This window comes from Miniopterus natalensis, chromosome 8 (genome assembly GCF_054644295.1).
Source record: "Miniopterus natalensis isolate mMinNat1 chromosome 8, mMinNat1.hap1, whole genome shotgun sequence".
Classification (NCBI taxonomy): Eukaryota; Metazoa; Chordata; class Mammalia; order Chiroptera; family Miniopteridae; genus Miniopterus; species Miniopterus natalensis.
In genome coordinates, this window is record NC_142088.1 from 30,154,796 (window position 1) to 30,178,551 (window position 23,756).

The 23,756-nt window shown below is 36.5% G+C and overlaps 2 protein-coding genes across 8 annotated transcripts in view; one reads left to right on the forward strand and one right to left on the reverse strand.

Annotated features, from left to right (window-relative positions):
- Window positions 1-8,668, reverse strand: part of PMS1 (PMS1 homolog 1, mismatch repair system component) — a 63,995-nt gene extending 55,327 nt beyond the window's left edge. For 3 of the 5 annotated variants that reach the window (XM_016215163.2, XM_087819707.1, XM_087819706.1), the window contains exons 1-2: window positions 2,292-2,647; window positions 1-183 (exon numbers count right to left, since the gene is read on the reverse strand). In XM_016215163.2, coding sequence (XP_016070649.1) covers window positions 1-183; window positions 2,292-2,513 — 405 coding nt within the window. In that variant the 5' untranslated portion in view covers window positions 2,514-2,647. Of the gene's footprint in view, window positions 184-2,291; window positions 2,648-7,690; window positions 7,813-8,550 lie in introns of those variants that run through there. The other 2 variants (XM_016215223.2, XM_016215295.2) reach the window with 2 other exon arrangements.
- A 107-nt stretch (window positions 8,669-8,775) lies between these two features.
- Window positions 8,776-23,106, forward strand: ORMDL1 (ORMDL sphingolipid biosynthesis regulator 1). Of its 3 annotated transcripts, none has more exons than XM_087819709.1 (4): window positions 8,776-8,871; window positions 10,524-10,704; window positions 16,108-16,259; window positions 21,372-23,106. In XM_087819709.1, exons 2-4 carry the CDS (start codon window positions 10,531-10,533, stop codon window positions 21,505-21,507), a joined length of 462 nt encoding a protein of 153 aa, XP_087675835.1. In that variant the 5' UTR covers window positions 8,776-8,871; window positions 10,524-10,530; the 3' UTR covers window positions 21,508-23,106. The 3 variants fall into 3 exon arrangements, with proteins under 3 accessions (XP_087675835.1, XP_087675836.1, XP_087675834.1); XM_087819710.1 differs by having other exon boundaries at window positions 8,794-8,867; XM_087819708.1 differs by having other exon boundaries at window positions 8,806-8,917.
- Window positions 23,107-23,756: the final 650 nt, after the last annotated feature.

Genomic DNA, 23,756 nt, shown 5'->3' on the forward strand with positions numbered 1-23,756 from the left:
CTCAGCTACACAACAAATTGATCCCAAGGCTTCTCCACGAAAACCGTAAGTTGTCAAATTTTCAAGATCTTCATGACTATTTATTTTTGAGGTGTAGTACTTCATTGCCATTACAGGTGCATCACTGGCCTTGATACCTTCACCATTGTCTCGCACTTCAATTTTATCAAACCCATAATTCTCCTACACAAAGTTAAAAAATACTTTTAGCATATAGGTACATTAAACTGCTACAACATTTAGAAACAGAAACACAAGTGAGATAACTCTGTCATTTATCTTTTATGGAAACCTAATCTTAAGGAAGTAAGAGTTTAATTTCTTAAGTCTACTAACTCCTAGTTATGGTACAATAGGCAAGTTCCTCATTTTCCCAGGACTTAGATTCAACTGTAAAATAAGAAAAATCAGTCTGATATTTAAAGTTCCCTTTGTCTCAGTAGCATAGGTATTTATGTTTAAATTTGTTTAAATTGACTAAAAAAAGTTCTTCTAAATTATAAATACCTATGTATATATAATCTCTCAAATAAACCACCACCATAACCATCAAAAACAGTACCCACCAAGAGTCTAGCAAGTATCTTTCTTCAACCTGATTTTTTTTTTTTTTTTTAATATATCTTTATTGATTTCAGAGAGAGGAAAGGAGAGGGATAGAGAGATAGAAACATCAATGATGAGTCACTGATCGGCTGCAGCCCACAACCCGGGCATGTGCCCTGACCGGGAATCGAACCCGGATTGCCTGGATCCTAGGTCAACGCTCAACCGCTAAGCCACGCCCAGCTGGGCCAACCTGATTTTTAATACTTTCTCCTTGAACTACTTACTGTTTCAATAAGAAATTTAAATATTTACATCATAGCTTTAAATTTCTTTCTGCATAGTAAGCTAACAGGAAACTGCTGAGAAAATACACCTAACTGGGCAATCTCAGTGAGTTTTTAACTTGAAAAGTCAAGGAAAAAACCCTCAATTCATAGCTTAGTTTTTGTTATCTAATACTAAAAATATGCATACATAACAAAAAAATCTAAATTCCTATAGTGATCACACTTTCTCTGAATACCATATTCTAAATTTGGTACTAAACGTCTATCATAAACTTGACTTCACAAAGTTTTATGTGTATGGCCAAAGACGCAAGTTTTAAAGGGAAAAAAATCTTCTTACAATTACAATGACTCTACTATTTAAAATAATACCACATCTTTTTAATAATCTAAAACTTTTTAATACTATTTATGTCAGTACTTTTTAGATAAAATAGATATACAAGGTATTGGGGGGAGACACACAAGATTTAGTTCCTTATCTCTTTCCAATCTAAAATTAAATTATTCTGGGAATAGCTGGTCTGCTTTTTATTAAAAAAAATCATTAACTAAAGAAATGCAAATCTTTCAATATAAGTAAGAACTCTAGTCATCTGAGAAACAGAACACAAAGATCCATTTAAAAAATATCAGCCTGTTTAACTAATTAGGAAAACATTCCCAGCTAGGATAGTTATTATTGTATGAAACCAAAATGAAACAGCCCTTATTATGTATAGCAGTACAGTTGTTTATTTTAAAACTCTACAAAGCAGACAAAAAGAAACTGACAAATTCAAGGGACTAAAATATATATCCAGTTAAAAATGTGCACTTTCATTTCTTTTTCTAAGAGGACCCCTGTTGGGTATATAACATGATTTTTAAAAACTGGTTTTTTTTTACAGAGAACTTTAAGAACAAGATATCTGTCTGCCTAAGATTCTTAAGTGAAATATGTCAGATATAATTATCTAACCCTATTTAATTACTATCAATTGTATTAGAATCAGACTAAAGGGAATACAGAAAATGTCCAAGAAGTTTTCTTTTATAATTTCCTTTAGTGTTACTAATGTTGATTTAAATCAAAATTTAAGAATTTACTCTTGCCCGCCGGGCGTGGCTCAGCGGTTGAGCGTTGACCTAGGATCCAGGCGATCAGGGTTCATGCCCAGGTTGGGGGCTCGATCCCCAGTTGGGGGCGTGCAGGAGGCAGCCGATTGATGACTCTCTCATCATTGATGTTTGTATCTCTCTCTCTCCCTCCCTCTCCTCTCCTCTCTCTGAAATCATAAAGATATATTTCAAAAAAAAATAAAAAAATTTACTCTTAAATAAGACAAAGGGTCCAATGTCCTCTGAATAATTTACTGGTACATATAAAGAAAAGAAAGGTAATAGTTGTAAGGAGGAATTATCTGTCCAGCCCTTTTTTGCTTTAAAGGTATTTGGCTTCTCAGGGACACTCACCAGTTTAACATCTATGCTTGTGGCACCTGCATCCAAGGAGTTTTCAATGAGCTCTTTTACAACACTGACCACTGAAGTGATTATCTGGGAACTTGAAAGGAGGCGAACTGTTGCTGCAGGTAACTGTTTCATTCTATCTTTTAGCAGAGTAGCTAGAAGATAAAAATGTAAGTTGTAAAAATAAAAACTGTTAAACATTCCCAATAGAACTAATGGCAACATCAATAATAATAATAGCAGCTCATATTTATGGAGACTCGCTGTAAGCCAGGCTCTATTGTAAGCACATACATTATTAAATCATTTATTTATTTATTTTTTTAAATATATCTTTATTGATTTCGGAGAGAGGAAAGGAGGGGGGGGGAGGGAGAGGGAGAGAGAGAGAGAGAGAGAGAGAGAGAGAGAAACATCAATGATGAGAGAGCCATTGATTGAGCCTGCAACCCGGCCATGTGCCCTGACCGGGAATCGAACCCCAATCGCCTGGATCCTAGGTCAACGCTCAACCGCTGAGCCACGCCTGGCCAGGCCTAAATCATTTATTTCTTAAAAATACTCTCTGAAATATATGCCATTATCATCTCCGTTTTATAAGACTAAGGCACAGAGAAATTAGTTAGTATATCATGTTATGGTAATAACTGAAGGATAAGCACAATTGAGTGTGTCAGTGATCTGCCTGATTAGGAATGACCAGGTGATACTGTCACCTTTGGATACAGATGTCAGTTTCACTGAAACATCATTAGTCATCCATATGTTTTGATAAGTTACAATGTCTTTTACAATTATTGAGCTCTTTTGGAGTTAGGATCTCCAGACCCTAGAATTACTGTTAATCTGAACTAGTCAGATCCCAGACATATCAGGAAACTACCGTCTACACTACTCTGCCTGAAGCATTCAAATCATGTGGCTCCCCAAAGTCAAAATAAGATAAAGCTCAAATCTCTGTGCTGGAATTCCAGGTCCTTTACATGCCAATCCAAACTGTACATCCAAAATCTCTCTGCCAGTAATTGTTTTAGCTATGAAACTCTTTCAAACAAAGGACAAAAAATCTCACGAAAATCCCACACATAAAATATGCAGGGAGTTGGGTTTGCATTTGTCTTAATGCCTAATTTCAGCAAAGATTTCAGGAAAATAAACACCAGCTTGACAACATACAATTCCTCTAGAGTCAAGATTTTCTTTGACAAAAAACTTGAGGGGGGAACTAGGTACATTCTTAATTTACCATGACTAGTTACGTGTTCACATAATGAGTTGATCCTATGGAATCTAGGTCCAAACAAAACAGCAACACCAAAAATAAGCAAACAAAACAAAATGATGTACTCTTAGGATTCTCAGGCAACATAGACAAGCAGAGTCACATAAAGTAAGAGTCAGTAACTGAGCAAGAAATGCAGTATAGCCACCATAATTATATAGGATTTTAGAGGATATATTTCTGGGAAGAGAGTGGTGTACAAGGCAAAGCTGATTAGCACAGCAGGAAAATAATACCAGATCAGAGTTTTAAAAATACAGGTTTTGGCCCTAGCAGGTCTGGCTCAGTGATTAGATCATCAGTCTGACGACTGAAGGGTCTTGGGCTTGATTATGGTCAAGGGCACATACCTCGGTTTCAGGCTCCATCCCCAGCCTGGTCAGGGAGGGTGCCTGAGGCAACCAATCGATGTCTCTCTCTCACATCAATGTCTCTCCCTCTTTTTCCCTCCCTTCCGCTCTAAAAAAAATCAGTGGAAAAAATATCCTCTGGTGAGGATTAACAACAACAACAACAAAATAGAGGTTTGGGGGTTCATCTTTATTACACGTAAACAGAAGCAAATCACTTAAATCCTTCTGTAAAATCAATTCATCACCTGTATTAAGTGGAGATAATACCTCATTGGTCTGTTGTAAGGAACAAGTAAGAAAGCATATATAAAATGTTCCGTAATTGATAAGGCCGTATAAAATGTACATGATTATGATGATGACAGTTGATTATGTAAAAAAATGCTAGGAATTCTTTTTTAATTCTAACAATTAACTTCTAATTATATACTTGATGGATCCCCAGTTTTAAGGCAAATAGCTGTAAACAACTACCTCTCACAGGTTTTTCTGTGGCTCTCAAGGATTGGAAGGCTTTCCCAAAAAATCAGGAACACAGTGGACAGTCAAGCTGCTTCATTACCGTAACATTCATACAAATTAATGCTGTCACAAGCATAAGGCACCCTCTGCACTATCCCCAAGCTTCAAACTGGCCTCAGGTTTTAGGGTATAGAGCTGCACTAATATGGTAGCCACTAGCCACATGAGCACTTGAAATGTGACTACTCCAATTGAGATGTGTTCACACACTCTGGACTTCAAAATCAGTATTGAAAAAATATAAAATCTGATTATTCTTTACACTGATTCCAGGATAAAATTATATTCTGGATATACTGAATTACATAAAACATTAAAATTAACTTTATTTTTTAAAATTTTTTAATGTGCCTACTAGAAAATTTAAAATTATATGTGTAGCTTACATTATAGTTCTATTGGACAGTGCTGGGTAGTTAAAAGAGCAGGTTCTAAAATCACACTGCTTTTGGTTCTATCCTAGTCTTTACACTAATAGCTATATAATGCAGAGGAAATTAAAGTCTAAAAGTCATCTAATCTACAAAATGGAGATAATGATTATCATATGATTGTGGTAAGAAGCAAACAAGATACTTATAGTATTTGGCATATATATGCTAAAAGGTCCCAGAATACTTGAAATAAATTGAGTTTCTCCAATCTACTAAATCAATTTCTAATGCCTAACCCCAAAGGGGCTAGGCATCGAGTTAAGCTTTGTGTTCAAGGTGTCTACCTTAGTTTGAGAATCTCAAGGATCTAAGAAAAATACTGATCAATCAAGCTTTGGGGTATAAACCTAGCCCTACCTCAACCTTTACTCTTTCTGGGCAATCTCTTCATTGATCTCATCATTTGTCTCATTCTCTACAATCCCTTTTCAAAATCTTCTATTCTCTACCCCTCCCTAATTTTATCCCAATCTTCCTCATTCCTCTAGTTTACTGAGATCAAGGCAGCCATAGCATAAACTCTATCTTCACACACACCTTAACTCCTCCACCCCACTGTGTCTCCTGGTTTCTTAAACGTCTGCATCTCTATCCATACTCTTCTTTCCTCAGTCTTGGGTCAATGTCTCTTCCTCCTAAGCTAACACTTACACCTAGTTTCCTTATCCAGCCTCCCCACAGGAATCTGGCTTTGAAAGCAAAAACAAACAAAAATTCTTCCCTCAACCCTTTTACTCCAATAATTATCTTCTTTCTTTCTTTAGGAAGCCAAAATTTGAATAAGTAACCTATATTCACTGTTACCAATTCCCTATCACCAACTCACTTCTAAAAGCCTTGCAAAATGGCTTATACCATATCCACTGTTAGGGTTTTCTCTTCGAGTTCATCAATGATTTCCCAAAGCACAACTTTGATGATACTCCTTAATTCTCAAGGATCTTTCCATCTGTACTTCTTTGATCTCTTCATGTTTTCTTCACTCTCCTCCCAGAAATATGAGTATATCCAAATCCCTCTCTCCTCTAAGATATCTTAAAACCCAAAGCCTCAGTTACAGGATATCTAAATATATACCCCCAACACAGATCTCTCTCTTCCCAACACATGCATTTTTAAAAATCAGTGTCACTGCCACTTAAAAATAAGTATTTCTAAAACAGAACTTAGGTTCTCCCTCTCCTTCCCTTGCACTAAACTTTGCTATTTTTCTTAACAACACATTGATCTTAGTGATCAAGGTCAAAGATCTTAATCTTCCCACCTCATTTGCACCTCCACTTCCTCCTAATGCAATCCTGTTATTATAGACCCAGTTCCAGGAAGATTTGTAACATGACCCTTTCTGATCACCCAATGGGAAAGATCCTTCACTCCCACTACATTCCTAAAAAACTTGGCTTGCATCACTCACTGGAGGTTCATCACTCCCCTGTCCTGACATATACAACTTTTGAATGCAGGGAATTACATATTTCTGGATGCAACAGAATAATCCGAGTACTTTAATCATGGCAAGCACTTCATTAATACTAATGAAGGGTGATGAAAAATAATCTTATCAGTGCCTTCCTGATGCCAATGTAAACATTAGGAACACGGTCTTCCTTCCCAGCAAGTTACTGCTGCCTTAACTCACTTCCTTTATATACTCTATTTTCATTGGCCTCCATACTGTCCCTTATCTCACCTGTATCTCCTAACCAGACTTTTTTGAACTCCAGGGCAGGGCCTTATTTCTAAGTACCTTCTAACTATCATCATTTATATGACTTGGAGACATCCTAACCTTAACATGTCCCAAACTGATCTCAGAATCTTTCTCTAATTAACCTTCTTCCTGTATTTCTTTTTGATAATAAAAATAGCTAGAACAAGCAACTGTACATATATATATATATATATATATATATATATATAATCCTATTTAATCCTCAGAACCTTATGTTTATCATTTCTCTATCACAAATTAGACATAAAAGAGCAATAACTTGTTTAAGATCACACGGCTAGTGACAGATGCACACCTGCACACCTTGGTTTGACTCCAAAGGCCATGCACATTTCACAAGGCAAAATTAGAAACTTTAAAGTCATCCTAGAAATTCTTTCTATATCCTGCCACCAAATCCTATCTACCCTACTACTTAAACATTTCTCAAACTAGTCTTCTCCTTTCTATACCTATAGCTACTGCCTCTGTTCAGCCCCTCAAAATTTCTCCCTTGTACTTTGCAATAACCACCTAACAGATATTTTGCCTGGAATCTCGACCACCTATAGGGTTCTGTCTGTAACTTAAATTTCATCATGTTGCTACCCTACTTAAAATTTTATAAAGACTTCCAACTACTAATCAGGTAAAGCCCAAACTCCTTAACAACTGGACCTCTATCTTCCTAATCTCATCCTACTATTCTCCAAGGCTACAGAACAGTCATACTATACAACTTGTCTCTCACAAGGTTCCCTTTCCCTACAGATGACTTCTAACCATCCTTCCGGAAGTAGTTCGAGTGTCATCTCCGCAAGGAAGACTTTCTTACCAGCTCCAACCCCACCCCCAAGAGATTAAGCATTCCTTCCTCTGTATTTCTACAGCACCTTTTCCTTATTTCTAACCCCAAACTCATCACAGGTTACTCTAACTTATTTTTCTGTCCCTTCCTTCTGGCTCAAGAGTTCTCTGAGGACAGAGGTTTTTTATGAGTCTCATATCCCTGGCATAACCTCTGGAACAGAGCAAGCCTTCTACTGTATGTGCAACAAATGACATCTTTTGAAAAGTGTAAGGCTTGATATTAGGCTTACAAGTTACAGCACAGAATATCTGAGAATGTCAGGACTCAGTCTTCCATATCTGCTGAGAGGGAAACTGAACACTGCTGAAAGAGTGCTGATGGCTGGGGAAATCATTAAGGACAATGGTATACCTAGAAAAGAAGCAGAAATCAGACAATACAATGAAATAATTTATTAAAAAAAAAAAATCTAACACAACTGTTTCACAGAGCCAATAGAAATGCAAAATATAGTCAACATTCTCTTACACCAATTTTGAAATGTTGTTGAAAGCTATTTAAGCAGTACAAATCAAACTTTGCATACTGCCAAATAATGTAATTCAATTTCAAATGACTCCAGATACTCTTGATTTTTTTCCTCTCGGTTCTCAAATAAAATCAATTTTTGGTATCCACATTTCCTCAGCATGTCATACAGATGTCTGACGTGAGCATGTGGAGACACCCAGAATGCCACCAGTAAGAACTGTTAACTGAAAAGTTTGCTCGCACTGCTTGTTATGATGCCACAACATACAGTATTACCACACACCACACTCACAAGACGAGCTGAGTTATGGCTGTCAGGGGTGGGAGTTGATGCCTGGCAAACAGCACCCAGAAGGTCCTGGGGAACCGGCTGTAACAAAGCTCTAAACACGATTTGGTCAAGAAACAGCAACGCCGACGACGAAGCAGCAGAGCCTAGACCGGCTCAAGGCCGCGCTCCACGTGGGCGCGCCCGCCGGCCCCGCGCCCTCCGCTTCCCGCCCCCTAGTGGGGGGAGGGGCTCCACAGAGGCCAGCGGCGCCCGCACACCGACGAGGACTAGGGGGCCCCGAGCCTACGAGAACGGAAGCATGAATGCCATTAGCCACACGACACTACCTTCTTGCTCGCGCGACGTGGGCAATTACCATCCACTAGCCGACCAGGCAGCGTCCCGCCCGCAGCCCAGGGCCGGCCTCGCGGACGCCTGAGTAGCCCTCGGCGCGCGCGCAGCGACGGAGCACTTAGTCCCGCCCCGCCTGGGGAGCGTGGGATTGGCACTGCACGCAGCCAATCCGCTGGCAGCGCGTTCGGCTCGGCACGCTTCCGCAAGCTCAGTTGCGCTGCTTTGGGGCTGACCACTGGCGTTCAACCGAGAGAAGCGAGAGTCGCAGCGGAGCTGGTCCTGGGCTGAGCCGGCCGCCCCGACTGTGGCGGTGGGTGAGTGGGCACGAACGGCCGCCGCGGCGTGCTGCTGCTTGCGGTGGTAAGGGGCTGCTGGCGGGCCGCAGTCGGCCTCAGGGAGAAGAATGGGTTCTGGCCGCTTCCGCGCGGTGCGGGCCAGGTGGCCCCGGGGGCTTGCACCCCAAATGTTTGTCTCGTGCCTCGGCCCTGACGGACGTGCGGCGCCGAGGAGGAGAGGCGGGCGGGGAGGAGCTGCGGGGGTAGCAGCGGCGGCTTCTGCTCAGCTTCCACTCCCCGGGCTCCGGCGTCAGGGGAGGCAGCGGGTGGGGCTGGCCGGCCAGGGACCCCTCCCCTCCTCCCTTACGGCGCCCTCGGGGTCTGAGCAGAGAGGCTTTGTCTGCCGGGGTGTCGGCAGACTCCCCGGGAAGGTTTACTGAACTGAGGGTAGGGTCAGTATCACACCACCTTTGCCTTCCAGCTCAGATGTCAATTTTAAGTGTCTTTCGAGCATTTTTTCCCCATATGGGAAGTGGGAAAGTGATCTTGAGTGGTGGTGTGTTTTGAGTATAACAACATATTAAAATAATGTATGATACGTGGTGGGTGTTTAGATTAGAAACAATATTTGCACATGTAAATTTGAGACTTTCGCTTCGTTTTAGTGTAACCAATTGTCCTCGCTGCAAGCCTTGATGCCTTGGGTTCTTCCATAGATTTTAGGGGGGAGGGGACATTGTACTATGGAAACACTTGTTGGATGGGGTTATGAGAAATTCCTCACTCAGTGCAAACTCTGTAATAGAAAGGGTTTATATATTTTTAAATCAGAGCTTTTCGAAATAGAATCTGACTCTGTTTTTCCCCTCCAATCTCACTGGTCGGTTTTTACCGGGATGATAGGCATTCTTCAGAACAGTTTTATTTTGTTTAAGGGATTCTTAGACCCACGCAATCATCATCATTAAAATAACTTGGAACTATTATCAGTTCTTCCTTTGGTGTTCAGCTTGAACTCAAAAGGAAAAAGAAAAAACCTAAAAAAGAAGGAAAAAAGCTGAGTTGACTAGAGTTAAAATATTCAGAAGAAAGAATGTTGTTTTGACCTAATTGTGTCACGAGATTGAGAAACAAACCTTATCCCTTGGCCATGTAAATTTTCCACTACCTTGTGTTCCTTCCAGGTTCAGTATTCAAAAGGAGTGATTTGAACTCTGACCACTCTTTTTTACATTAGATATGAGTCTGGCTACTTACAACAAGACTGGCTGGGTCAGCTTTGCTTTCATTATATTTATTCTGTTGATAAATTTAGCTCCTGAGTTTTCACTTTTCTCTCGTGATATAAGAAAATGTAGATTTTCTCTTTCAGTTTGAGTTTTCCTGCCCATTATTTCATTTAGTAAAACCGTCATGCCAGAAGACAAGTTTTAGGAAAGGGATTTAAACTTTATTTTTTCAATGAGAACCATAAAAACAAGGCTTGTTTGTCTTACCAGAAAGTCAGATATTAAGAATTCTTCACTGCCTTTATCAGCATCCCTGCAAGTAGCATATTTTGGAGGGTGTGTTCTATTTCAGAACAACTAGGAAAAAATAACCCTAGTTAACACTTATTTTATCATGCAGAATTAGGAGTAGTTAGGTTTCCAGTTATGTCGGTGTTGATTCATTTCGTTGCTTTCCTACAGAGCAAACATGAATGTTGGAGTTGCCCACAGTGAGGTGAATCCAAATACCCGGGTAATGAATAGCCGGGGTATGTGGCTGACATATGCATTGGGAGTTGGCTTGCTTCACATAGTCTTACTCAGTATTCCCTTCTTCAGTGTTCCTGTTGCTTGGACCTTAACAAATGTTATACATAATTTGGTAAGAATTTCACTTATACTAAACACTTGAAATCTTAAGTTTTAATCATCAGGGACTAGGGGAGAATGGATGGGGAGTTACTGTTTAATGGGTACAGTTTCAGTTTTACAAGATGCAAAGAGTTCTGGAGATGGATGGTGGTGATGGTTGCGTAACAGTGTGAATGTATATCACTCAACTGTGCACTTAAAAAATGGTTAATATGGTACATTTTATGGTAAGTGTATTTAAACACAATTTTTTAAAAAGCTTAAAGTTTCTTATAAAGAAAAACACATGACTTAGGTTTTTTAAACAATTTTATGAGCTATAATTCACATTTTACATTCACTTATTTAAAGTGTAAAATTGAGTAATTTTTAGTATTTATGACAATTTTGAAGAATTTAAGTCTGAAATGGGATTATATATTTTATCAAACTTTATATTTAAACATTGGGCCCTTTTTCTAAGTAAGACTTTTTTTCCTTCTATTGGTTTTCTAGAATCTAGAAAATAGGTCATTTTAGCAAAAATTTCAAATACACTATAGTTCAGGCTACTACATTATATTGATTAACCAGAATACTTCAGAAGAAGTAATTTTGTTTCTTGGACTCTAATGAACATCTTTGGTTTCAGTCCTTGTTAAGTCTTTCTAAATTATATGCTTTCCTACTTCTGTATAGAAATTTTGAGCTTAATTATATTTTACATGATTCAGGATCTTATGGTGCCTTAGCTTCTTCATGTTGACTTATCACTTTTCTGTATTATATGACAGCTCTGCAAAGTATCAGAGGTTTGATCAACTCTGCTGACCATATTATGCAACCTTAGAAATTGCCTGTTAAAGAAAAGTCACTGTCGGGTTTATTTATTTTTTTAACAGTTTGTTAAAGTAGAGTGAAAGAAGAGAAATCCAGTTAATTGAGACTTTTAATTGAATTCAAATTAACTGTTTGTTTAAACATGTTCAAAAAGTTAAGAACTTAGAATTAAGACAGAAAAATGTAGAAATAGATTTTTTTTAATTAATATTTTTTTAATTTCTTCTGGAGAGTATTTAAAGTTGACTGGAGAGGACAAGGGTGATGTGGTAGATATATGGCAATGTCCTTTTAGTCCGTTTTCAGCGATAGACTTTGGTAGGGTAAAACTGTTTTTAAATAGTAACTTCTCTGAAATATTTCTTGTTAATCCGATCCTTTTTATTGGAATTATTTTCCTTTGGCTTTCATGATACTGCTTTTTCCTATATATATTTCTGATGTTTTCTGTTTCCTCTTGCACTTCCTGCCCTCTCTTTCCAAGGTTCTTTTCTTCATCTCTTCTTATGCTATATATTCCAAGTTACTTCATCTTTCCATATTTTCAGTTTCTACCCGTAGAAGAATGATGCCCAAATTAATATTGCTAGATCACCTTGCACCTTAAACCAAACAAGTTCAAATTGAACCCATTCCTCATCTATTCCTTACCACCCACAATCAATTCCTCTGACTTTGTTCCTAATCTAAAGGCACCATCGTCTTTCCAGTAAGCCAAGCCAGATAGCTGAATGTCAGAGGAAAAGTGATTAATATAATGTATCATTCAAACTGAGATTGTATTCAGTGTAAAAAGAGCTATACTAATAACTACTCCAAAAGAATAGTTGTAAATCAGGGCCGTCCACGCAAACTAGCAGATAACTCCTTTTCCTATATATTCCTTATTCATTTAGTCAAATACCTGTCTATTCTGTTTACTGTCTCAACTTAATCCCCACTGGCATTGCTGTAATTCATGCACTTATTTTTTTGTCATTTATTCCAAAAGATCAGCAATTTCAACCAGTGAGTTGCAAGAATTTTTAAAACATGCAATACCTGACTATTAAGTCGAGGGCACTGACCTTTTCCCTTACATTGTCAAGTAAATGACAACAGCTAACAACAATAGCTGTCCAGTGTGAATGAATCAAAATTATACTTATTTTTTTTTGTCAGATTGGCAAAAAGTATATTTTTTGGTGTGCTGCAGAATTTTAGTAATTAGTTTGTGTGCCATGAGATGAAAAAGGCTGAAAATTACTGCAATAGATAAGTGGTTTCCTTGATACTCCTGAGCTCTCTTCCATTCCTGGTTGGTAGAGCAATAGTTTAAAAATGCATGTCTGCTCAAGTCACACTATTTAAATCCTTCATTGTTCCCTGTTACACTCACAGTAAAATGCTCAGTTTCTTGTGTGAGATACAAAACCAGTTGATAACTGTGGAGGAAAGGAAGGGAACTCAATTTTATCTCAGCCCATCTCCAAACACAAGCTATGTACTAACGATAATGCAAATCGTCTTGGTCTCACTTTTTTGCTTTGACTTAAGCTCTTCTATTTTAATACCCCTACCTTCTTCCTGCTCTGCCTGATTTCTGCTTGTTCAGGAAAACTCTACTCAAGTATCACCTCCTCTAGGAAGCTACAAAACTTTCATGCTGCTTTCTTGTATTTATGATAGTTTTATAATTAGCAATTTATCTTTTTTTTTTTTTTTTAAGTCTTTATTGAATTTGGAGGGAGGGAGAGAGAGGAAGGGGGGAGAGAGAGAAACATCAATGATGAGAGTCATTGATTGGCTGCCTCCTGCACAGTCCCTACGGTGGATAATCCCGTAACCCTTCTATGTGCCCTGACTGGGAATCGAACTGCTGTCTCCTGAATCTTAGACTGATGCTCAACTGCTGAGCTACATCGGCCGGGCTATCTCCAAATACCTATTTGAATGTTTGCTGAATAAGTTAATCTGTATTATGTAATTTTTCCTTCTCCAATGACATTTGTATTAAATATACTTTAGAAGTCATCTCACCCCCTCATGTTTTCAGTCTGGTTGACTGAGATTGAAGCACAGTACGTGGCAATGGAAAAGGATGGGAAGTTGACAACATATAGAGAAGCAAACTGCTGACTTACCAGTTCACCACACTAAAAACCTAACTAACCAGATATAGCTGTAGCAATTATATGACTCCAAATTTAAGTTTCTTTTGAAGATAGCCTACATTAAACCAATTAAAAGTGTGAAATACATGCTGAATGCTTTTAAATATAGAAAAGGAGACCTAATTGGTATCCCTGATTAGAAAAAATAGTCTTTGCGTTTCTGAAATCACAGTGGAAACCTGTAGTGATTGTTTTTCTTCAGTGCTACAGATCACCGTAGAGGTATTAACACTTTGCCAAATTTTTTGCCTAGCTTTTAAGGTGAATGAGAATTCTTCGCATTTTGTGTCAGTAAATATTTGTGAAGGGCTAACAATGAGTTACATTTTTTCCTAATTCTTTTGATGTGGGTATAAATCATCATCACTAAAATTTCATAGAAAAACTATTAAAAATAATGGAGTAGAAGATATATGGCCAGATAAAATTTTATTCCTTTTCATTAAAAAGGATATATAAAATAAACTGAATATTACATATATTCTAAATACTATATTACATATATTCTAGAACCAGGATTGTTGTTTCTTTGATAATTCTAACACATTACATGATCTAGAGTAGACTCAACTTTTTTGGGCCACATATTCCTGGGACTTTGAAAGCTTAAAATTTCTGTTTCATAGTTTCCTTTAAAATAGTTCACATAGTTTCCATGTGAAAATGTTTTTCCTTATGCTTACAGAACAAACATCCCTTGACTTAATATTTAATACTTGCTGTATGCAGGCCCTTGTTCCTGAGGTATTCAGGCTAATGGGAAAGCAAACATGTAAACAGCTCCATCACAGTATATGTATTGTGCTATAATAAAAGTATTAATAAAATTCAACCATGTAGATAGGAAGTTATTACTAGTGAGGAGGGCTTCACTAAAGAGTTGTCATTTGAGCTGGACGTTCAAGAATGAGATACTTCACAAGGTAGCATCAAGGCTTTTGCCTCAGCAGCAAGTAACCTTTTCCTCCTCTGCATTTTCTGAGTACCATGATTGTACAATTGCTGTCCTACATTCTAGTAGTTTACGCATCTTTTTCCCCCTTACCATCTCTTAGAGCAGGTGGGGAACGTCCGGCCCTCAGGTCATATACTGCCCACGAAATCATTTGGTCTGACCCTGCCAAGGCAACTGCAGGCTGGTCTCAAAATTCAAAAAATATAGGCACTTATTTCATAGCTAATTTTTAAGCTGATAATTTTGTGTGGCTCTCAAATGATGTTACAAATATCCAAATGGCCCTCGTCAGAAAAAAGGTTCCTCATCCTTATCTTAGAAGATTGACATTTTTAAGGCTGCTTGTCTTCTTCAATTCCATATATGCATGCATGTCCTGTGTCCCATACATTTAAACCACTTATTAAATGTATATTGAGTTAAATCCAAGTGAACATGAGTCTATTAATGTATAGCTTAGCTGCTATTGCAGCTAAACAACTTTTGAGTTGCCTAATGGAATAAAGAAGTAGATAGACTAAGCTTTGAAAATAAGGGCTCCCAACCTCTACTAATAATGTAAAATTTCAAATCACTAATTTTTGTTTTCCCCCCATATATTTGTTAAAAGTAGAAGTAGAAAAAATGGCATCACATCATGAGTTCTAGTGGGAAAACTGTTTCATGATAATATTTAGGTTTTATTGTTAACAGTTTCTCAGACATTTATCCTGCAATAAAGCATTACCTATCAATCTAAATAGTATCATAATCTCAAGGAAAACAAATCTAGTATACATTGTTTTTTCCCTAATTAACCACAAACTTAGATGTTTAAACATATCACTGAACAGATTGGCTTTTAGTAATTTTTTTTTTTTTTTAATTTTTAAAAACTAACTTCAAAACAGACACCGTTGAGGTACAGTTGTAACTTTAAAAGCAAATTGAATTAAATATTATGCCTGTTACATCTTTGTTGCTTTGGAAGAGAACTATTGAGACAAAGACAATCCTAATTAAATATTTTCAAAGCCATTTTTCCCAATACAGAGATTTTATTTTATTATTATTATTTACTAACTTGTATTTTTTATATTCTATAAATATTATCAGATTTACTAATATGACACTAAACTTTTCCTACACATTGGGGAAAAGGTAACCCTATTTCCTAGTAGGAAAAGTGTTAGAAAAATCTAAACATAATGATGTGACCCTGATGTTACTTTTTGTTTATTTTCAATTTAATAAAAGATGAATGAAGGTTGCTATTGGTTGAATTTTCACTGGTTTTTACCAAATAATATCTGTATGCCTCTGGAAGTTTTATGGTACTATGAGGAAACTGGCCACAGCTTTCACAATAATACGAAAGCTTAAAACTTGAGCTGTAAAATAAATCATAGACTTTGTCACAAATAGTCTGGAACTATCCTAATGCTTAACTGACAAATACGAGTTTTGTATTTGATGTTGATTATATACTCCCTTGTTTGTTTTCCAGGGGATGTATGTATTTTTGCATGCTGTAAAAGGGACACCTTTTGAAACTCCTGACCAGGGTAAAGCAAGGCTCCTAACTCATTGGGAACAACTGGACTATGGAGTACAGTTTACATCTTCACGGAAGTTTTTCACAATTTCTCCAATAATTCTGTAAGTGGTGGAAATTTTTAGGTATGAGGAGGATTGGATGGGAGGCAGCTATTGTTTTATTAGATTGAATTTGAATTAGAAATAATATTTTGTTAAAAACCTCTTTTCAGTAAATAGCTACCTCAGATAGAGGATAAAATACAGGCAAAATCTTTAATAAGCTGGTAATAAACCAGTTTTTACTTTAGTAACATGGAGACAACATTACATGCTCTTCAGTACACCTAGACATTCTAGGATATACAGGTCAAATATATTCTAGTTCACGTTCATAAGTTGCCTATGAGAAAACTATTTATTTATATTCCACTGTTATTTATATTCCACTATCAGCTTGATCTCTCTAAACAAGGATTTGGATAATTTCAGACAAATTTTATTCACCACCTGCTCCATTTGGATGTTCAGACTCCTTGGGAGAGAAAGTATGGTTTTGAGCAGTGATTTTCAACCTTTTTCATCTCATGGCAAACATGATTACTAAAATTTTGCGGCACACCAAAAAATATTGTATTTTTTGCCAGTCTGACAAAGAAAAAAGGTACAATTTTGATTCATTCACACTGGGCAGCTTTTTTGCTGGCTGTTGTCATTTTTTTATTTCATAATTAAGGGAAAAGAGGTCAGTGCCCCTGACTAAATAGTCAGGTGTTGCATGTTTTACAGATTCTTATAGCACACCAGTTGAAAATCACTGGTTTAGAGAAAAGAGAGGTTAGGCTTTTATTTATAGGACAGACCTGGATTGAATCCTCAATCACTCAGCCAGTTTGGTTTGCTCATAAATAAAATTCTAGCCTGTGGCACCTACCATAAGAAATAAAGGATACGACGTTTATTTGTAAGCATTTAACCTTGTATCTAGTATTTAATTTTCTATTACCTGACACTCAGGGACCTCCACAAAATGGTTCCTACCTTTTTTTTCTATGTTCATATACACCCAACTCCCACCTTGTCAAGCTCTTCTAAGCAGCTTTTCTTAAATACTGCATGTGTAGTCCTATTTCTATGCCTTTGTTCAAATCACTTTACCTGAAATTGCCCCTCCTTTCCTAATTTATGTCTTTCTTTCAAGATTTAAATTCTGCTGCCTCAGTGAGGTCTTTTCCTGAGCACCCAACCTTCAATGATAAGGCTCTGCTTTGAACTCCCATAGTAGTTACCTACTCTTATTTATGCCACTTTATATTATTTCTTTGTTATTATAAATGTTTTATTTTATTCAAGAATTTGTAAGTGCATAAATTGCTTTGAATTCCACACATTATAGTTGCTTACATGTAATACATGTTTCACATATATCTTAATCAAATAATCTGTACCACATAGCTTATACATAATATATCCACAGTGGAATAAGTGGAGTGTGGAGTAGCTGGAAAGACTTCTTGGAGGCATTATAAAATATTTCTTAAACTGGGACTTAAGGGAGGTTAGGTTTTGGATAGATGTTCAAGTAAAGGAAGGCATTTTCAAATGAAGAGAATAAACTGATCATAAAATGCTGGGTTTCTTTCTTGTATTCTTATAGCACTTAGAGGAAATTTTAAAGTTATTTTAAACAAAACAGTTGTCAAAAGAAAAATGATTTGTATAATCTAACAAAGATAAATGCAGTAACAAGAATAATGGTTATTCAAACAGCCTTAAATATGTATTTAACTGTACTGCTGCTTTCTACCTATGTGACTTGGCCATTTTCTTGAAAGCCTGTTTCCTCATCTCTAAAGTGTTGATTGCATTATAATACATGTATAAAGCCTACTATCTGATGAATTTTCAGTAAGACTATCAGAAAAAAGGCCAATTGAGATGTACCTGTGTACAACATCTGTATTTTTCTTTTTTTTTTTAATTGAACTTATTGGGGTGTCATTGGTTAATAAAATTATATAGGCTTCAGGTATACAATTCTATAATACATCATCTGTATATTGTATAGTGTGTTCACTACCCAGTCAAGTCTCCTTCCATCACCATTTATCCCCACTATACCCTCTTCTATCTCCCCCCACCCTCCTTCCCTTCCCTCTGGTAATCACCATGCTGTCATCTGTGTCTATGAGGTTTTGTTGATTTTGTTTTTGTTTTTTGGGTTTGTTTTGCTTACTCTCTTCACCTTTTTACCCAGCCTGCAACCCCCTTCCCCTTATAGCTGTCAATCTGTTCTCTATCTATGAGTCTGTTTCTATTTTGTTAGTTAATTTTGTTCATTAGATTCCACATATGAGTGAAATCATATGGTACTTGTTTTTTTCTAACTGGCTTATTTCACTTGGCATAATACTCTCTAAGCCTATCCATGCTATTGCAAAGAGTAAGATTTCCCCCTTTTTTTATGGCCGAGTACTCCATTGTGTAAATGTACCACAGATTTTTTTATCCACTCATCTACTGATGGACACTTGGGCTGCTTTCACATCTTGACTATTGTAAATAATGCTTCAGTAAACATAGGGGTGCATATGTTCTTTCAAATTAATGTTTTGGGTTTCTTCGGATATATTCTCAAAAGTGGAATCGCTGGGTTATAAGGTAGTTCTATTTTTAATGTATTGCGGAAACTCCATAGTGTTTTCCACGGTGGCTTCATCTTCTGCATTCCCACCAACAGTGCATGTGGGTTCTCTTTTCTCCACATCCTCGTCAGCAACTGTGATTTGTTGATTTATTGATGATCGCGATTCTGACAGGTGTGAGGTGATATCTCATTGTGATTTTAATTTGCATTTCTCTGATGGTTAGTGACATTGAGCATCTTTTCATATGTCTATTGGCCATCTGTATGTCCTCTTTGGAGAAGTGTCTATTCAGGTTCTTTGCCCATTTTTTAAATCAGATTGTTTGTTTTCTTGGTATTGAGTTCTATAAATTCTTTGTAAATTTTGGATATTATGCCTCCCCCCCCCCCATCAGATGTATCATTGGCGAATATGTTTCTCATTTAGTGGGTTTTCTTTTCATTTTGTTGATGGTTTCTTTTTTCTTTATTTTCCCTTGCCCGGGGCAATATATCAGGAAAAATATTGCTATGAGTAATGTCCAAGATTTTTACCACCAGTGTTTTCTTCTAGGATTTTTCTGGTTTTGAATCTACTAACATTTAAGCCTTTAGTCCATATTTCTAAAAATGATTTCAAGTATTCTATAATTAAATTCCTTACATAACTGAAGAAGCAGCATTAAAACCAGCTATATAGCATTGATACTTTTCAGAGTGCTTTCATGTTTTCTTGTTTGACTCATTATTTGCCAAGTAGTTGGGATGTGCAGCATTATCCCAGATTTTTAGATAAAGAAACAGTCTTAGGTGCATTACCTTGCTCCAGATCTTGTAGGTAGTTGGAGTCAAAAACCCAGATGAAACCAAAAACTTCTAATTTCTAGTACAGGTCTCTTTCCAGTATATCCTTGGCAAATAAACACTGTTACACTGATTCCCACCTGGTTTTGCATCTCCTTGGAAGTTTCTCTAGTTCTTTTTAATAAGTCAAGTAATTTTTATATTGTCTACACACACAATTAGTTTTCATTAAAAGATATAAAGGGGACGTATGCTACGGTACGATGAGAAGCCATTCCAAGAAGATTCATTATTTCCAACATAACAGATTATAGATTTAACTTATAATGCTGATGGGAAATCAAATAAGTTTACTAAATGCAAGTGGTATCCTATTTTGTTCATTGAGTGGAGTAAAAAAGCAGTGTTCAAGTGTATGAAAGCAGGAAGAAGGGGTTTAAAGTAAAGATTAAAGAATATGGATTATTTTCAAAGAATTTTCTCACTATATAGTTAGTAAAGTAAGTTCAAGATGATAGACTTTCTCAATTTAGATGGTTCTGAAAATGGTGTGTTAAAGCTCTCTGATATAGTTAGTCTGATATTTTTAGTTTTTGCCTTTTAAACCATATCCAAACACTTATCTCCCCTTATGAGAAACTACTGACAGTACTTAGCAGAAAAGCTATAAGAATACTTTCCTATGTCTCTAAAAATATGAATTAAACAATACACTCATATGCAAACTAACTTCTTAGTTATGATATTTTATTCTTTAAATCCTGTCTATATTAGGATACTCTTCTTAGGGGCCAGATGATGTATCTGTACTCTGATATACCCCTTGGGTAAAACTAGACATTCTGACTCAATGGTTTATGGCCTTACAGTTGGGTTAGTCTTGTTGAAACAAATTTTCAGATGTTGGGTGTCTTTGAATATGTATGTGTGTTCAGTTATAGCAAAACAACTGGAATTTTACAACAGTGTCTTTCAAGTTTCCTGTTAAACTGGTTATAGACCTGTTCATCTACCTTATGGAAATGAGAACATCAAAAGGGCAATCAAAAATTTGTTTTCTTTCAAAGATACTAATTGTACTAATGCCCTAACCTCATTTTTCGCAACTGTACAACAGTGGTTCTTAATCTTTTGGTGGGTCACAAAACCCTTAGAGAATATGATGTATACTTTGGATCTGGATCTTCTCTTCAGAAACACACACACATAAATACAAAACTACACCTGAAATTTCAGGGAGCATATGAACCCTAGCTTGAAAGCCTGCTGTAAAGGATACTAAGTAGCAAACATATTCTATTAAATGCATTTAACATAATTGTAGAAGTACAAAATGTGCATATATGCCTCCATTAAAATATTTAAATTCTAAATAAAATTAATTTAGGTCCCCAAATTAAAAAATTTCCCCTTGTTTTAGTGCTTAAAAATGGTTCTGCCTTGCCATAGCTGGTTTGGCTTAGTGGTTAGAGAGTACGGGTCTTTAGTCTGAAGGGTCTAGGGTTCGATTCAGTAAAGGGCACATACCTGGGTTGCATGCTCAGTCTTTGGCCCTGTTGGGGCTAATGCAGGAGCCAACCAATCGATGTGTCTCTCACATCAGTGTTTCTCCCTCTTCCCTCTCCCTTCCCCCCACTCTGAAAAGCAATGGAAAAAATATCCTTGGATGAGGATTATAAAAAAACGTAGTTCTGCCTCTAGGTATCTATGTTTCAATGGCCTTTTTTCTGCCTTTAAAATTTTAAAATATTTTAAGTAATTTTATTTTTAGATCTTATATATATTCTTAACTTTTATTTCTACAGATATTTTCTGGCAAGTTTCTATACGAAGTATGATCCAACTCACTTCATCCTAAACACAGCTTCTCTCCTGAGTGTGCTCATTCCCAAAATGCCACAGCTACATGGTGTTCGGATTTTTGGAATTAACAAGTATTGAAAAGTTTTAAAACTGAAGAAAAAATTTTTACAGCTACTGAGTTTCCTGTAAGGAAGGAGTGGTTAGTAAACTGCACTGTTTCTATGATAGTATGAAATGAGAAGTATTTATATTGGAGAGCCTATTGCTGGTTCCTCGTATACTGTTTTGAAGTGCAGAGTTTTACTAGAGGATGCCTGTGTTTAATGCATCTGGTATATTTCTGAAGAGAGGCTTTATAGGTATGCTGGGCAGGCCCAGCTTATAAGTTAAATGGCTATAAAGTGAGGGTGTACTAGATAAATCCAAGGAAATGAGAGATTTATAAGAAACTAAGACTAGCTTAGTTTATAATGAATGGGCATTATGTTAAGAGAAAAAACTTTCCAATCATTCAGTCATGGTCAGTTTAAGCTGACTTAACATGTAAACCAAAATCATCTCTTTACAAGTTTACTGTAGATTGTTTTTGTTACCATACATACTCCTCTTGTGCTGTATAAGAGGATATATACTTTCTTGTTTATACAAGCCAATTCCTACCTTATGAGTGTGCTTTTTTTTTTTTTTCATTTTGCTGGCTCAACATTGTGTGTTGATGGATGAGATCATTTTTACATTTATTAAGTTACTGAGTTCATGAAGGTCCATGTTCATGACTGATTGGTGATAGAAGATAGGCATCTTACAAATAGCCTCTGAGTAAGCCTTCTAATTTTGAAACAAAGTGGGTTTTGCTGCCTTTGCAGACACAAGGCTGCTAAACCAATTAAGAAAATAATTTATTTCACACAGTTAAAGTACATGGTAATTTAAAAGTCTATGCTTATTTGATTGAGCAATCTAATTATTTAAGTCAGTCGTTCTTTAGAAAAGGAAATATAAAATGGACAATTATATAGCCAACTTGTGGTTTGGCAGCAACTGCTTCTCTAGCAATAGTGCCAAAATAAATAATGGAGTCTTTTTTAGTAGGTCTGCAGTAAAAGATAATATTATATTTTCTTAGTCCTTTCGCCCTCAATCCCCATACTTTCCCAATAATATTTGGACTTTCAATACATGAGTCTTCATGTAGATAACCCAATATGGTAACTATTTCTAAAGTAGCAGCCATACTGAATTCTTGTAACTTAGAGGAGCTTCCTATAGTTGCTGAAATTAATTGCAAGAAATAACTATATACAACTTTGAAAAGTAAATATTCCCAAAAAACAAAGTTCTGATACATGATGAAACTGAAAAACCTAGTAACATTTGTAAACAAAATTGAATGAAAAGCATTATAGCATCAACTTAAAGATCAATTTGTTTCAATAAACTGACTTTTGGGGATAATGATCAATGTTTTATATTTCAAAAGTATTGACTTTAGAAATCAGTTGTATGATAATGCCTTTGTATATTTGTCTTTCCCCATGTATTTTTAAATAACGAGTAACCTACACTTCAATAAAATTTTTCTTTGGTATAGGACTATTGCAGAATCTCTAAAATTTAGTCATCAATGTTATACTTTATTTTTCAAGGGTTATTTTAAGCAACTGAATTTGTAAAAAATTAAGGTAGTTAAAAATATTCCTTTGTTTTCCTTCATTATTAAAGTTTATCTCAAAAGGCTTACATTCTTTTTTTGCACATACTTCAGAGAGAGAAATCTGGCTCTAATCCAGGCCTTCTGCTATTTTTCCCACTTTCGCACTTCAGTGTTTTAAAAATATTTATTCTGTAAATATTTGAGGGCCCGCTTTGTTATAGGTATTGTTTCAGATGTTGTGGATACAGTTTATAAACAAGACAAACCAAGTTCTTTCTCTTATGTGCTTACAGTCAAGTTGGAGAATAGATAATAAACGAGTAAATACATATTATTTCATGTAGTAATAAATGCCATGGTGGGGGGACAGGTGATGGAGCAAGTGAAAGGCAGGGGAGCCCGCCTCAAAAAGGACTTCCTTATAGATCCTAACTAAGGTGACCTTACTGATGGACATAGATCTGGGAAAAGAGGCCTTCCAGCATAGGTAATGATAGATAGTAAGGCAGGAATATTAGGGTGATGTGCTTGAGGAAAAAAAGACAGCCACTGAGGCTAGAAAGGAGCACTAAGGGGATGAGAATGGTAGTAAATGAAGTCAGAGAAGTAGGTAGGGTTCAGATTATAGGGCTTTATAGACCAAGGTAATGAGCAAATTTTATGCTAACAAAGCCATTGGAGAGTTTTACGCAGATTAAAGGGATACACACACACACGTGTGTGTGTGTATATT